General features: G+C 56.0%; 1 protein-coding gene across 1 annotated transcript in view; it reads left to right on the top strand.

Annotated features, from left to right (window-relative positions):
* DUOX1 (dual oxidase 1) overlaps positions 1-14,432 on the top strand; it is a 31,378-nt gene that overhangs the window by 6,651 nt on the left and 10,295 nt on the right. The window contains exons 10-25 of the mRNA XM_062205825.1: positions 92-188; positions 1,345-1,435; positions 2,381-2,483; positions 2,726-2,898; positions 4,012-4,187; positions 4,401-4,519; positions 5,084-5,221; positions 5,896-6,009; positions 7,135-7,334; positions 7,953-8,138; positions 10,021-10,246; positions 10,497-10,590; positions 10,812-10,987; positions 13,046-13,115; positions 13,509-13,628; positions 14,095-14,273. Of these exons, the coding sequence (XP_062061809.1) occupies positions 92-188; positions 1,345-1,435; positions 2,381-2,483; positions 2,726-2,898; positions 4,012-4,187; positions 4,401-4,519; positions 5,084-5,221; positions 5,896-6,009; positions 7,135-7,334; positions 7,953-8,138; positions 10,021-10,246; positions 10,497-10,590; positions 10,812-10,987; positions 13,046-13,115; positions 13,509-13,628; positions 14,095-14,273 (2,262 nt within the window). The remainder of the gene's footprint in view (positions 1-91; positions 189-1,344; positions 1,436-2,380; positions 2,484-2,725; positions 2,899-4,011; positions 4,188-4,400; positions 4,520-5,083; positions 5,222-5,895; positions 6,010-7,134; positions 7,335-7,952; positions 8,139-10,020; positions 10,247-10,496; positions 10,591-10,811; positions 10,988-13,045; positions 13,116-13,508; positions 13,629-14,094; positions 14,274-14,432) is intronic.

A 14,432-nucleotide genomic window follows, 5' to 3' on the forward strand; every position in this document is an offset into this window, starting at 1 on the left:
GGAGGAGAGGTGATGGGAGGTGGGAGTCCGGTGGGCGGGAGACCGGTGGGCGGACTGAGCCCTAGGGCCCTCTCTTCCCCTCTTCCCCTAGGCTACCGGCCATTCGTGGACCCCAGCATCTCCCCGGAGTTTGTGGCGGCCTCGGAGCAGTTCTTCTCCACCATGGTGCCCCCTGGCGTCTACATGAGGTGAGGGAGGAGGTAGTTGGGGGTCAAACGAGGGAAATTGCACCCAGGGCAGCCTTTCTGAAATGGGCGCATTTCCCAGGCGTCCATGAACGTGGACACGAAAGGAAAACCATGATTTTTTTAAAAGATACATCCTTGTGGGTTTCAAGCATTTTGGTTCCCATTCTTCTGCAGCCGGTGAAGCTTTTTATCCTCCAATTAAATGGGGATGGTTGAGGCTTGGAGGCTGCCACAGAGCCGCAGGTCTGACTGAAGCGCGGGCGCATTTGTAGCTATAGGCGCAGGGCCTGCCTGGGGCTGCCAGACTTCCCAAGAAGGTTCTAAACAGGTGTGCCATCTGTGGGAAAACGTTAGCTCCCAAATAGCAAAAGATGACTTTAAAATAAGCACATATATGGACATATGTACATAAACGAAGCATGCCAGTTTACTTTTTACAGTTGTGCTGTAACATAAAATGATTCATATGTTAGAGTTTGTTTTCTGGAACAATTTCTCTTTATGCTTAATGATGGCCTAGAAATCATAGACAGCTGAATTATCCATAGGCGAGTAGTTTCAAATGAACAATGTAAAAATCCTTTAAAACACACGCAGGCACACACAAAGAATGTACTTTGGATACATTTTTAGCTGTTTGACTTGAGGGGGAGGGGCTTTCCAAACAGGACCTACCCAGCACCGAGCACCATGCACTGCCTCAAGAAGGTGATGGCCTGGGGCCCGAGCTGCAGCCTTGCAGACCAGAGATGTCTGACTTTAGGACTCCATGGCCTCAGTTACAGCTCCCCTGCATTTTATCATTTTTTAAAAAAAGATTTCTGTATTTGACTTGATTTATTTGAAAGGCACCATGTTGGAGTTGGAGAGACAGAGAGCCCTTCCATCTGCTGGTTCACTTCCCAAATGGCCACAACAGCCAGGGCTGGGTCAGGCCAAAACCAGGAACCCAGAACTCCATCCAGGTCTCCCACGTGGGTGGCAGGGGCCCAAGCAGTTGGGCCATCTGCTGCTGCTTTCCCAGACCATTAGCAGGGAGCTGGGTTGACACAGAGCAGCAGGACTCAAACCGGTGCTCCAATACAGGATGCCGGTGTCGCAAGCAGTGGCTTAACCTGCTGCACCACAACACGAGCCTCTGCTCCTCACATTTTAGAAATGCCAGCTGCCACTTCCAGGGTATCATCAATCAGAACGCAAGTACGTCTGGAGCTCTCCGGGTTTGCAACAGCTACTGGAGCCGAAAGGTCAGGACTGGGTGTGTGTGTCTGTGTGTGCGTGTGTGCATGGATCTGAGATGGTGTGCTAATGGTAAGCAGTAGGCTGAGGCAGGCCGTTGGGCAGCTGGGATGGGTTGAAGGACGCAGCCTGGGGGACCTCAGCCATTTCCCCCACAAATGTTTGAGCTAACAGGGTGGTAAAAGTCATTCCCCGCCCCTCCCTCAGGGCTGTTTGAGAGAGTGTGGGCCTGGGTGGGTGAGGTTCTTCTTTCATAGCTCTGGGTCCCCTGCAGGCCATGGAGCAAGCCAGCCATGGCAGGCCCCCAAGGAATTGTCCCCTGTGGACACACAGTGTGTGGACACATCTGTGCGCGTGGCAGGAAAGAGGAAGGGGGGATTCAGAGATAGTGAGGGATGGTCGGGCCATCCAAGCCCCACTAGGGTGGGTGAGGAGCACTGAGCAGCAATTGAAAGCAAAAGCAGCTACAAGAGGGGAGGGGAGACAGGACCCAGCGAGAGAAGAGGAAGGCACCGAATCAGCCGTGGAACTGGGGTGAGTGGGACCTCAGTACCCTCCCAGTCCGAGTCCCTTTTCAGTACAGGGAGAAAACTGAGTTCAAAGAGGTCCTGTGAGTCGCCCAGGGTCACACAGCTGGTTAGTACCAGAGCCAGTGCTGAGGCCTGGGTCTTCTAGGGCCTTTGCCAAGCACGTTGTCACACCTTCTCTGATAGAAGCGGAGTTTTAAGGTCCCTTGTGCTTGTAGATCTGTCTCCCAGTGGCGTGGACTTTGGATGGGGACGTCATTCAGCCAGAGCAGGGAATTCGCCTGCAGAGGAGCAATGGGCAGCCAGTGTGGGCACAAGCAGCAGGATAGGGTGGGCTCAGGGTTAGGGAGGATGGAGGGAGGAGGCCTGGCTGCCCGACTTCTGGTCCCCTTAATCACACCTCTCTCCTCTTCCCCACACCGAAAGCACCCCAGCCTGCAAAGTGCTGACAACGTGGATGCACTGCTGCTAGGCATGGCCTCCCAAATTGCGGAACGAGAGGACCACGTGGTGGTTGAGGATGTGCGAGGTGAGGCTGAGGCTGTCCCTGCAGGCTGTGGACCCCTGACCCCTGGGAGGAAATCTGGCTGGCCCTCCAAAGCCAGGCAGGGAAGGGTGCCCGGGGCTGGGAGCCTGCACTATGCTTGCTGCTGAGAGAGCTCCTGACCTGCTGACCACGGCCCCTTCCCTGAGGCCGGCTGGAGTGGCCTGGGCAGGAGGCCACATTTGTGACCCTGAGCTCCCTCAGATTCTCTGGTCTTTCATTCCTAGATTTCTGGCCGGGGCCGCTGAAGTTCTCCCGCACAGACCACCTGGCCAGCTGCCTGCAGCGGGGCCGCGATCTGGGCCTGCCCTCTTACACCAGAGCCAGGGCAGCTCTGGGCCTGCCTCCCATTGCCCAGTGGCAGGACATCAACCCTGCACTCTTCCAGAGTGATGGCACTGTGAGGAGGGGTCAGGACCCAGAGGGAAGAGTGGGAGGGCTGGGGCCCGGCTTGAGATGTGGGTGATGGGCAGGAAGGTGTGGGCTACCTGAGACAAGAACCCGATGGGAAGATGGGCAGGGCTCACCCCGGGTCACCTTCCCACTTCTCACACACAGGGGTGGAGACTACCGGACTACCAGGTTTCATTTTTGGACTCTGTTCAGATCTAGCAAGCACTGAATGGGCACTTCTCACGTCCTCCTCCCTCCAGCTCCCTGCATGGGTAGAGAAGGTCCTTGACCTAGGACCAAGCTGTGCTTTCATGCTGTTACACCTGAGCCGTCACCCGGGCAGATGGCATCCTTGCCAGCCCACACACCTGTTTTGGCCGCCTTGCCAATTTGGCACGGCGGTGTTTCTACGGTTGTGTGCCTGTTTCACTACAGTCTGCACTTGCTTTTTTATAAAGCTGTTGGGAAATGGAGACTTGAAAGACCGGTGAAGAAGTGATATGTGTGTGGGATCACAAACTTCATAATATTGAAATCAAGATCAGAATTACCAGGCACATGATGCATAGCAAATCTTTAGCCTACGTTGGGCTTCACTGGAATGAACCTTAAAGCTTTGGGATCTTAGTTGGAATTAAGTTGGCCAACTGCCTATTTACATTGTGGAGAAAAGAACTAAAGTAAAGATCAGGAGGAAAATGCTGGTGATTCTTGTGTATTATTGAAGACTATCTCTAAAAGGCAGGGATTTGGTAATTTTTAGTTCCAAAGAATGGGTGACTTTTATAATACATCATTCTGCCATTCAATTTGGCATATTCTGATTTTGCCGCTTCAACTTTCAGACGTCTCCAAGAACAAGTCATGTGCAGGATTGGCTGGCTTTTTATTCCAAATTGGTAAAACAGGCGGAAGAAGCTATGAGAGGGTTCCCAGAAATGGTTAACCTAGGCAAAGCGCTCAGAGCTGTGCCTGGGGCGTAATAAGCACTCTGTGGGAGTGAGTTCTTGTTTCTGTCATTTATTGCTATTATCCCTGGAGCTAATCCCTGGGAGCCATCTCTTTGCCCAAGGGTAGATGACAGAGCCTGTCACTCACTCTTGCCCCTTCTTGGTTCCAGGTGCTGGAGGCCACAGCTGCCCTATACCACCAGGACCTATCCCGGCTGGAGCTGCTCCCAGGGGGGCTCCTGGAGAGCCACGGTGACCCTGGACCCCTGTTCAGCGCCATCGTCCTTGACCAGTTTGTGCGGCTGCGCGATGGCGACCGCTACTGGTTTGAGAACACCAGGAATGGGTAAGGACTGCTGGGCTCCACCTCCAATTCTACCCGATCTGGGCCCCCAGAGCCCCAGCCTGGCTTCACACAGCCCCCTTAGGCCCTTGATTCCCAGATGGCCCAGCACCCCCTTCTGGGCTCTCGGATCTCTCCTCATCCTCCAGGCCCCTGGGCCTGGGGTGGTGGGGGTACTCATCTCACCCCAGCAGCTCCCCCTCTCTCCCACCCCAGGCTATTCTCTGAGGCGGAGATAGCCGAGATCAGAAACACTTCCCTACGTGATGTTCTAGTGGCCACCACCGGCACAGACCCCAGCTCCCTGCAGCCCAATGTCTTTTTCTGGCTTGCAGGTGAGTGAGCCAGGGGTGGCAGGAGGGGGCGCTGGGTCCACAACTTCCCTCCTCAGCTGTGGACTGGGTCCTGTGTGACTGGATAGCAGCTTCAAGGGGGCGCAAGCTATGGTTCTGCTCTTAGGAACTTTGGGTCTGGGTGCGGGGGCTGCTACAGTTGGCTGTGTGGGCTCCTCGCTACACAACTCCAGGAGGTGCCAAGTGAGAGCAGGACCAGGTGAGGAGGCTCACATGTGGTGGGGGTGCGGGTGGGGTGTAACATTAGGAGGTCAAATGCAGCGCGGATATTCCAATCCCTCAGCAGCCACGAGGCGAGCACCCGGTGTGTTGTGCACGCAGTTGTGTGCATGTGAGAGAGAGAAAGACTGAACTTCAATCTCAGCCGACTTGGTACCCAAGTAGACAATGCCACAGTCTGGTGCACCAGCAAGGATAAGCAGCCCCTCTTGGAACTCTGCTACCCAGAGCAGTCCACCGCCTTTCTGCCACCCTGACCTCTTCCGTGACTGGGTGCCACAGCCCGTGTCCCGGCACCCAGGACTCCGGCTTCCTCTGCTTCCACAGGAGACCCCTGCCCGCAGCCAGGACAGCTCAGCACCGAGGGTCTGCCAGCCTGTGCCCCCCTCATTGTTCGGGACTATTTTGAGGGCAGTGAATTTGGCTTTGGAGTCACCATTGCGACCCTCTGCTGCTTTCCCCTGGGTATGGTAAAAGTGGTAGGCAGGATGGGGCTGGGTGGGAGGTACAAGCTTGTGGGCGAGGCTGGTGTGATGCCATCTGACAACAAGCCCTAGAGAGTACAGTCACTCTGGATGAAGGAGGAACCATTTAGAGCAGGAGGGGATATGAGAAGGGTCTGACTTGCAGGTAAGTCAGCACAGGCAAGATCTGCCTCCTTCTTCTCCTGGGATTCCTGTCCCCCGCATCCCCAGGGCCCAGGTAGGTCAGGAGCCATGGAGGGTCCACAGCCTATAACCTGATTGTGGGAGCTGGGTCTGGGGAACCATCCCAGCTCCCACAAATCTCCACTCGAGAATCAGGAGTGGGGCAAGGGCTGGGGCCTCCGTCTTTGTCAAGGCTGTGTTTGGCTCAACCAGCGGCCTGGCCGAATGCATCTCCAGTCTGCACTTACTTTGGCTGGGAAGGGTCCTGCATGCTGGATGCAGGGGAGTCTGGGCAGGCAACTTAGATGCCACCAAAAGTGCCCCTTGGGATGCAAAGTAGCTCCCCCTAGGGATCATCCTAATTTCAAAAATTGGGTGAGCAGATTTAGGAGATGGGGACAGCAGGGGTCTTGCCAAGAAAAGGTGTTGAGTTGCTTCCACTTCCCCAGACCCTTCCCTCCCCTGAGCATCCTACTGCCTCTGCCCTCCCAGTGAGCCTGCTCAGCGCCTGGATTGTGGCCCGGCTCCGGATGAGGAATTTCAAGAGGCTGCAGGGTCATGACTGCCAGAGCATCATATCCGAGAAACTCGTAGGGGGCGTGGAAGGTAGGCAGGGGGTGGGGGGGATTGGCCTGGGTGGCAGAGATGACACAGCTCAGGGTGACAGTCCTCTGCCTCACCCCAGGAGCTCAAGGAAGAGGCTAAGGGATGCAGTCAAGGCCAGGGCAGGTGGGGAGAGCCACAATAGCGTTTGGTAGAAATTGGGCCTGGAGCCTTCCAACCTCCAGAGCTCCTTCCCGGGGTCCCAAATACAGGTGCTGTGATAGAGGTGGGCGTTATGGTGCAGTGGGTTAAGCTGCTGCTTGGGATGCACGCATCCCTTATCAGAGTGCCTGATTCAAGTCCTGGCTCCTCTGCACTTCTGATCCAGCGTCTTGCTAATATACCTGCAAGGTAGCAGATGATGGCCCAAGTATGCTGGTTCCTGCCACCCACATGGGTGACCTGGAAGGAGTTTCTGGCTTCTGGCTACAGCCTGGCCTAGCTCCAGCTGTTATGGACATCTGGAGAGTGAACCAACAGATGAAAGATCCAACTCTGTCTCTCTGGGAGTTTGCCTTTCAAATAAACCTTTTTTTTTTTTTTTTAAAGAAAATGAGTCAAAAAAGGGAGTTGGGGGAGACTGTGATTGACTCATGTGTGAAAGTTGTAGGCCTCTGCCTGGATCTCACAAAGACACTGTGACTCACAGATCCCTGAGAACCACTGCTTTGTGGCCTCTCACACCGGAATTCCAGGTGACAGAGAAAGGATTAATGAAGGCCCCAAGTCAAACTGGCACTGGAATGTTCCAGAGCTAAGGGTTGTTGATCCTTAAGCAGATTTTTAAACTCTTTCCAACCCTGTCTTTTTCTTATCTCTAAAATAGAAATCATAATGGCACCTCCCTTAAAGGTTTATGATGAACTGAAATAGTTCATGGAAAGCACTTGGTGTAATTGCAAACATTCAGGAAATGGTAGTCACTGCGCTCCTCGTGAGCTAAGGCACAGCACAACTGTCAGGGAGGGGAGCCATACTCGAGAGTGGGACAGAAGCTGGGGATGCCTTGCCCTAACCCCAGCCTTGAGCAGGCCCTCTGCCTCCCAGGGGGACCTCTGGAGGACCCCCACCAACCCTGCTGATTTCTCTCTCTCTCTCTCTCTCTCTCTCTCTCTCTCTCTCCTGCAGCTTTGGAGTGGCAGGGCCGCAAGGAGCCCTGCCGACCAGTACTTGTGCACCTGCAGCCGGGGCAGATCCGTGTGGTAGACGGCAGTCTCACGGTGCTCCGCACCATCCAGCTGCGCCCCCCGCAGCAGGTCAACCTCATCCTGTCCAGCAACCGTGGACGCCGCACACTGCTGCTCAAGATCCCCAAGGAGTATGACCTGGTATGGCCCAACTGGCCCCTGGTCCGTGTGCACAGCCGTAGCCAGGGAGGCAGCCACGCAGCAGAGTGGTGATTGTGGCTCTGGTCTCCAGCGGTAGTGCCTGATGGGAGACCGGAAGGCCTGCTCAGCTGCTCAGGGTCTGCTGGATGATGGGAGCGCCACAGTCCCTTCTTCCCCTTGCAGACACAGCCTGTCTCCTCTCCTCCAGTGAAGGCTGGCACATCCAGCTGGGAGTCCTTGGAAGAAGCTAGGACCTCTTCCTTGAACCTTATTTCAAGACTGAATTTTTAGATATTTTGGAGGGGAACAAGACAAGAGGCTGATCTTGGGCTCTGCCTCTGCATGGCTTATTGTCCCCTGCATTCTTTGGCCTCCCCGCCTTCCCCTCCCTTCTCCAGGGAGTGGAGAGAAGCACGGCTCTGTACCTGTGCCCTGGAAGGCCAGTTCTACACCTATAAGCGAGTCACTGAACCCTACTGAGCCCATTCCTTCTTCTGTAAAGGGAGCTACAAGGCCACTTGCAAGGCCAATCCAGTGGCCCCTGTGACGTAATCCATGCAAAGCAACTGGCCCCAGAGGCCTTGACCAAAGGTTGCTGTCACTGCTGCTACCCGGCAGGTGCTGCAGTTTAACCTGGAGGAGGAGCGGCAGGCGCTGGTGGACAGCCTTCGGGGGGCTCTGAAGGAGAATGGGCTGAACTTCCAGGAGTGGGAGCTGCGGGAGCAGGAGCTGATGAGGGCAGCTGTGACCCGGGAGCAGCGGAGCCACCTCCTGGAGACCTTTTTCAGGCACCTTTTCTCTCAGGTATGGACATGGGATCAGCTCTGTCTCCGTGGGTCTTGTCTGTTGCATGCTTACCTGCATGAAACATGGGGTGATCCGGAGGAAAGTCAGGAGCCCCAGTTCTCGCAAATAATCAGCTCCATGGCAAATCTGGGCAAGTCAGAGGGGCCCCGCCCCCAGGTTTGAAGCTCTAGGGGGCCGAGGCTCAGGAAAGACCTCACCTGCATGTCACTTATCTCTCTTCTTAGGGCTGCCCAGGCTTTCTGAACCAACCCAGGGCAAAGACAGGCAGAGTGGGGGCCATGAGAGCCGTGGCTCACCCCTCCTGGGGGCCCTGCAGCTGCCAGAGGCCTCCCTGGGCACTGCTGTCCACCCTGTGGACCTCAGAGAGCCTTTGGGAGGATGCGGGAAAGCAAGATGGGGAGAAAAATGGAAAATGAGTCCACGTCTGGCACGAAAATAGAGGCAGCCAGGGAGCGTGCAGCAGAGTGGAGAAACAGGAGAGAGATGAGGGAGGTGCAGAATGGTCCCCGCTGGCAGAGTTTATGGCGCTGGGAAGATGAACAGGAAGGAAGACAGCTGCAAAGGATAAAGGCTGTGAGCGTGACCAGGGGATAAGTAGTCTAGGAGTTCAGAAAGGCCAGCAAGCCTTCAGCCTGGTGGGAGGCCCAAGAGAGGGGAGATTTGGCAAGGATTCAGAGAAAGGAGCAGGACGAGCTGCATGGAGCTGCCCTGTGGAAGGGCATGGATTGATGTTGGAGGAGGAGCAGGGTTGGCTCCGGGAGAAGATGCATGAGGGAAGCTACCATCTAACGGGCGGTTCCTCTGTGCCTGGCACACCGTTTGAAGTCATTTACTCCTCAAGCAAGTTGAACCTGAGCACTCACAAGATCGGAGTGACCCTCAGCCAGGCTGATTCCTTGCCAGGGCCGCAGGCAGGGGCTGAGCCGCCGTGCTCAGCTGAGGCTCTGTCAGGATTAGGGGAGCTGCTGGGGCTGGGAGGTGAGGAGGCTGCTGTGTCCTGGGGTACCTGCCAATCCTGTATGTCTGTACAGCACTTCCAGCTTTTCAGACGCTTTGCATACAGCCTTTCTTGTTGCTTCTCACAGTAACCCTGTGATAGGGCAGGTGAGGAAATGAATCGCAGACAACGAAGAGGCTTGCCTGAGGTCGTGCAGCAAGCACGTGGCAGAGTCGGGATGTGAACCCAGGTCTCTCGCCTCCAGCCCCAGGCTCTTTCCATAAAGCGCCTTCTTTGAAGCTGTGACACTTACCTCACAAAACCCTAACCAGGCCTGGATGGGGCACCTTAGTTGATAGACAGGAAAGACAGGTAGCATGGCTTGTGGCATGCCTGCCTCCCTCACAGTCTGTTCCCGTCCTCCTAGGGCAGCCCCTGGGTGGGCTGGAGACAGCCCCTAATGAGAATTCTCCCTTCCCAAACCCAGCTTCTCCTCAACCCAACTCAAGTCCGGTCTTAGTTCAAACTCATTCAAGTGTCAGTAGAAGAAGCTCACTGGAGCTGGCTGGGAGAGGGAGAGCTGTCAGCGAGCTCCTCTCTCCGGCTGCCTTCTCTTCTTTCTGTGCCTCTGCCTTATTCAGTACCTGTGTCTGAGCATTGGAGGAAGAAGGTACCCCAGGACTCCTAAGTTTCTTGTGCTCAGCACAAGATGAGCCCGGGACCTCTTAGTTCCAGTTCCAGATCCCCAGTTTAGGTTAAGCGTGCAGTCAGCGAAAGCAGGTGGCCAGGGTTCTACAGAGCAAACATAGTCCTAGGACAACCTATAAGGGGTGGAGGGAGTGCCAGGAAGTTACTCCAAGAGGTGGCTCCTCTAGGGCTCAATCAACCTTCAGGTCAACAAACCCTGACTCCTTCCCTCCCTCTGCTGCCGTCTGCATGCAGGTGCTGGACATCAACCAGGCGGACGCGGGGACCCTGCCCCTGGACTCATCCCAGAAGGTGCGGGAGGCCCTGACGTGCGAGCTGAGCAGGGCCGAGTTTGCCGAATCTCTGGGCCTCAAGCCCCAGGACATGTTTGTGGAGTCCATGTTCTCTCTGGCCGACAAGGACGGCAATGGCTACCTGTCCTTCCGGGAGTTCCTGGACATCCTGGTGGTCTTCATGAAAGGTGAGGGGGCTGAGGGAATGATTGTCCACATCAGAGAGGCGGGACAGGGGCTGGGCTCCGAGGCTGACCTGTTGGAGATGGGGAAGCCCTGGGGTCAGGTCGGCAACCATGGCAGGTGTTTGGTAGATCCCAGGTAGAGGTAAGGTGGCCCAGCAACCCCTTGCTGTGTCCCAGCAGAGGGTCTCCTGGCCAGCCTGGGGGTTGAGGCAGGGAAGCTGGGGCTGTCCCAGCAGAATGCTCCTTCTCCTAGGCTCCCCTGAGGAGAAGTCCCGCCTTATGTTCCGGATGTACGACTTCGATGGGAATGGCCTCATTTCCAAGGATGAGTTCATCAGGATGCTGAGGTGGGTCCTTTGGGACAGTCAGGAGAGTGGGCCAGGGCAGCGACAGCCAGAGGTAAGAGCTGGGACATGAAGGAGCGAGCAGGGGCCTCTCCTTACCCAGGTAACCTGAGATTGTAATAGCCAGGAGAGGCTTGGGATCTGGCCCAGCAGGGTCCCTCACTGGGGGGCGGGGGCACTGGTCAGTGGGCTCTTGACTGACGGCTCCCCCCTCCCGACTCCAGGTCCTTCATCGAGATCTCCAACAACTGCCTGTCCAAGGCGCAGCTGGCCGAGGTCGTGGAGTCCATGTTCCGGGAGTCGGGCTTCCAGGACAAGGAGGAGCTGACGTGGGAGGACTTCCACTTCATGCTGCGGGACCACGACAGCGAGCTCCGCTTCACGCAGCTCTGTGTCAAAGGTGGGCCGGCCTGGCAGCCAAGGTTAACCTATCTGATAGGCACAGTAGCCACAGTGCCCACAGAGAAGCCCTTAGAAATGTTTTCATTTCTTTGAAAATTGGAAGGAAAAAAATGAACATCCTAATAAGGAGTACGTTGTAAGGTTGTGCCCAGCCTGAATTACATTCTTCTTGATGGTGACACCGCTGTAAGATACCATTTTTCATTTAATTATTATTATTTTAATGGAAGAAGTGTCCCAAGAAGGCAGAAGTGTCTAGGGCTCAGGGTGGGTAGGGTTAGGATGTGCCTGGTGCCCAGGACAGCAGGGGACACTGTATCTCCTTCTTAGAGCCCTTCCTGGGCCAGACCTGCCTCAACTGGGAGGTCTGGTTGTGGGGGTGGGGTGTTGTCTGTTGGGTTTTGTCACCACCGTACCCCCTGGCTGAGTGCTCAGCAAATGTTTGCTGAGTGCATGAAGACCCAGTTCTGTTGTCATCCCCGCTACTTCCTGCCCCACCTGTGACTCAAGTGGGCCGGGGCTGGAGTCGGAGTGAGGAGGGAGCAGGCAGCTGCCGGGGGCATCTGTCTGGAGCTTGTGCTACGCTGTTAAGGGATTCGCACTAGAACATGTCAGGACCAAACCCAGCCCCTCCCAGGGAGCCCAGAAGGAGCGGGGCTTGGCTGCCTCTGTGGGGGAGAAGCACAAGTCAGGCAAGACCCGGATGGGCCTCTGCTCAGGGCCTCCCTGGCCTGGGGGTGAGGGGAGTTGAGAGAAAGGAGACCCAACACTCCCGATTCAGCAGTGCTTCCCCGGTCATTTGGCATCTGGGCCTGAGGGGTGGGGCGGGGGGACCTGGATGTGAGCCCAGACCACAGAGTCCCGGGAACATCTAGTTCCTGGGGTGGAGGTAGCAGTACGCTTGGAGATCGAGCATTTCATAGAAGGTTGGCATTGGCTGTTGCTTTGCTTTTAATAGTTGTGATTTAAGATTTCAAACCTGCAGGAAGGGAGTAAGAACAGTACTCAGAGATGTCCGTTCCCCTTTCCCCTAGGTTTCCTATGTATTACTGTCATGCCACATTGGCTATTTGCTGGACTGTTGGAGAGCAGAGACATATACACTCTGTTTGCAACATTCTGGTTTTATTTTGTTCAGCTTACTTGCTCTGGGCCTGGGTTGTAAGATCAGGGTCATCTTCGGGTTGGTCCAGAACTTAGAAGCAAGCTGGAGATTCCTGCATCTCCTGTAAGAATACGGATTCTCAGCTCAGCCCAGAAAGGAACAACAGGGTAGTTTATGGGAGGTTTTTTCCACCCAATATTTTATTATGAACGTTTTCATGTTTTAATGTCTATTACAGAAGAATAAAGAGTACTTTCGAAGGAGCTCCTATAAACCTACCACTTAAATTCTAACTCTTGGGAGGCTTTTTGGTTTTGTGTTTTGTTTTTAAGATTTATTTTATTTATTTGAAAGGCAGAGTTACAGAGAGGGAAACACAGAGGGAGAGAGAAAGAGATCTTTAATCCACTGGCTCACTCCCCAAATGGCCACAATGGCCAGGGCTGAAGCCAGGAGCCTAGAACTCCATCCAGGATTCCCACATGGGTGGCAGGGGTCCAGGGACGTGGGCCGTCATCCACTGCTTTTCCCAGGCCATGAGCAGGGAGCTGGATTGGAAATGGAGCAGCTGAGACTTAAACCGGCACTTTATATGGGATGCTAGCATTGCAGGTGGCAGCTTCACCTCCTGTACCACGATGCCGGCTCTTGGGAGGATTTTAAGCCAGGGGCCGTTAGCAGGATTTTTGTGGCAGAACAGGCTTCAGAGACAGGTTACACAGTTCCTGAACTCTCCCATATGTTGATGATGCCACCAGTCCCAGGAGGGGACCTGTAGCTGGACACATTCTCCTGCCTAGCCTTCTTTGCTCCAGGCCTTCTCCTTCTGCGTCTGGGGACACGGCTGAGGCTGGGACCCTCTCTAGTGCCTGCACATGGGAAAATGGGTGCTGTACATGTGAGCCTGGGGCTGGGCTCTGGGCTCCCGCCTAGCCTAGTTCTGCACTGCAGGGGTGGAGGTGCCAGAAGTCATCAAGGACCTGTGCCGGCGAGCCTCCTACATCAGCCAAGAGAAGATCTGGTGAGCCCCACCAGGAATGCTTTAGGTGGGGTGGAGGGGCTGCCCTTTCTCTCCCCAAAACACCCTGGACCTCGATGGGACTGTGAATGAAGGGAACGCCTTCATACACTTTAGAAAATGCACCCCTTTTACTGTGTTCAGACACAGCCCCACCCCAGGCAGGCAGAGCCTGTGGAATTCAGCACCCACTTCCGGGTCAGGCCAGATGCCCCTGTGAGGGGCACAGGCTTATGCTGTGGTCTGGGGTGGGACCCTCAGGCCCTCTGTGGGAGTCCTATCCCCTGGCTGCCTGCCGTGATCCTTCCTCAACAGAGGGGTTTGGAGGCAGACCCAGGGCAGCAGAGGACCAAGTGGCCGAGGTGGCCAAGGTCCAGTCTTGCCCTTCCTTCCTAGTCCCTCTCCCAGAGTAGGCCCACGCTGTGCCCGCAGCAATGCCGACCCTGAGCCACAGAGACTGCAGTGTCCGGCGGACACAGAGCCCCCGCAGGAGATTCGCCGGAGGTTTGGCAAGAAGTGCGTCTTCCCTTAGAGCCCAGGCCCTCCCTCCCTCTCTCCAGCGCTCATCCATCCACCCTGCACCACACTCAGCTCTGCAGTGCAGGCAGGGTGAAAGATCTCAGCGCAAGCAAGGCACAGGCAGCTGAGAGTGGTACTGGTCAACGGCGGGACAGAGCCAAGAGCACAGGGCTTGGGGTGTGGAAGCGGAGCCTGGGAAGTCAGAGGCGGCTTCAGGGAGGAGGTGTTCTTTGAGCGTCTAGCAAAGGCTGAACAGGGATGCCTGGTGGGGGCTGGGAGCTGCGGGCTGGGCGGGGAGGGGGCTGAGTGTGGAGGGACAGCGGGATGAGGGAGTGCACCCACTCTATCAGTGCCCACTCGGGAGGCGGTCCTTTGCAGTCTTGGGGCCCGGACCCTGCTCCGCCTGCGGCTGCGCTGGGAGAGCAAAGCGGGGTTCCGCTAGTGCCGAGCCCGTGTTCCCCAGGGTAACGTCGTTCCAGCCCCTGCTGTTCACCGAAGCGCACCGCGAGAAGTTTCAGCGCAGCCGACGCCACCAGACAGTGCAGCAGTTCAAGCGATTCATCGAGAACTACCGGCGCCACATCGGCTGCGTGGCCGTGTTCTACGCCATCGCCATCGGGCTCTTCCTGGAGAGGGCTTACTGTGAGTGACGGCCCCCATCGCAGCCCGGGAGTGGGGTCTGCGGCGAGTGACGGACAGTCCCTGGGCGGAGCCTGCGATGAGTGATGGTCCCGGGGCTGGGCCTGCTATGAGTGACAGCCCTGGGGCGGGGCCGGCGGGGCTTGACGCCTCGCTCACCTG

This window comes from Lepus europaeus, chromosome 11, assembly GCF_033115175.1.
Source record: "Lepus europaeus isolate LE1 chromosome 11, mLepTim1.pri, whole genome shotgun sequence".
In the NCBI taxonomy this organism is placed as follows: Eukaryota; Metazoa; Chordata; class Mammalia; order Lagomorpha; family Leporidae; genus Lepus; species Lepus europaeus.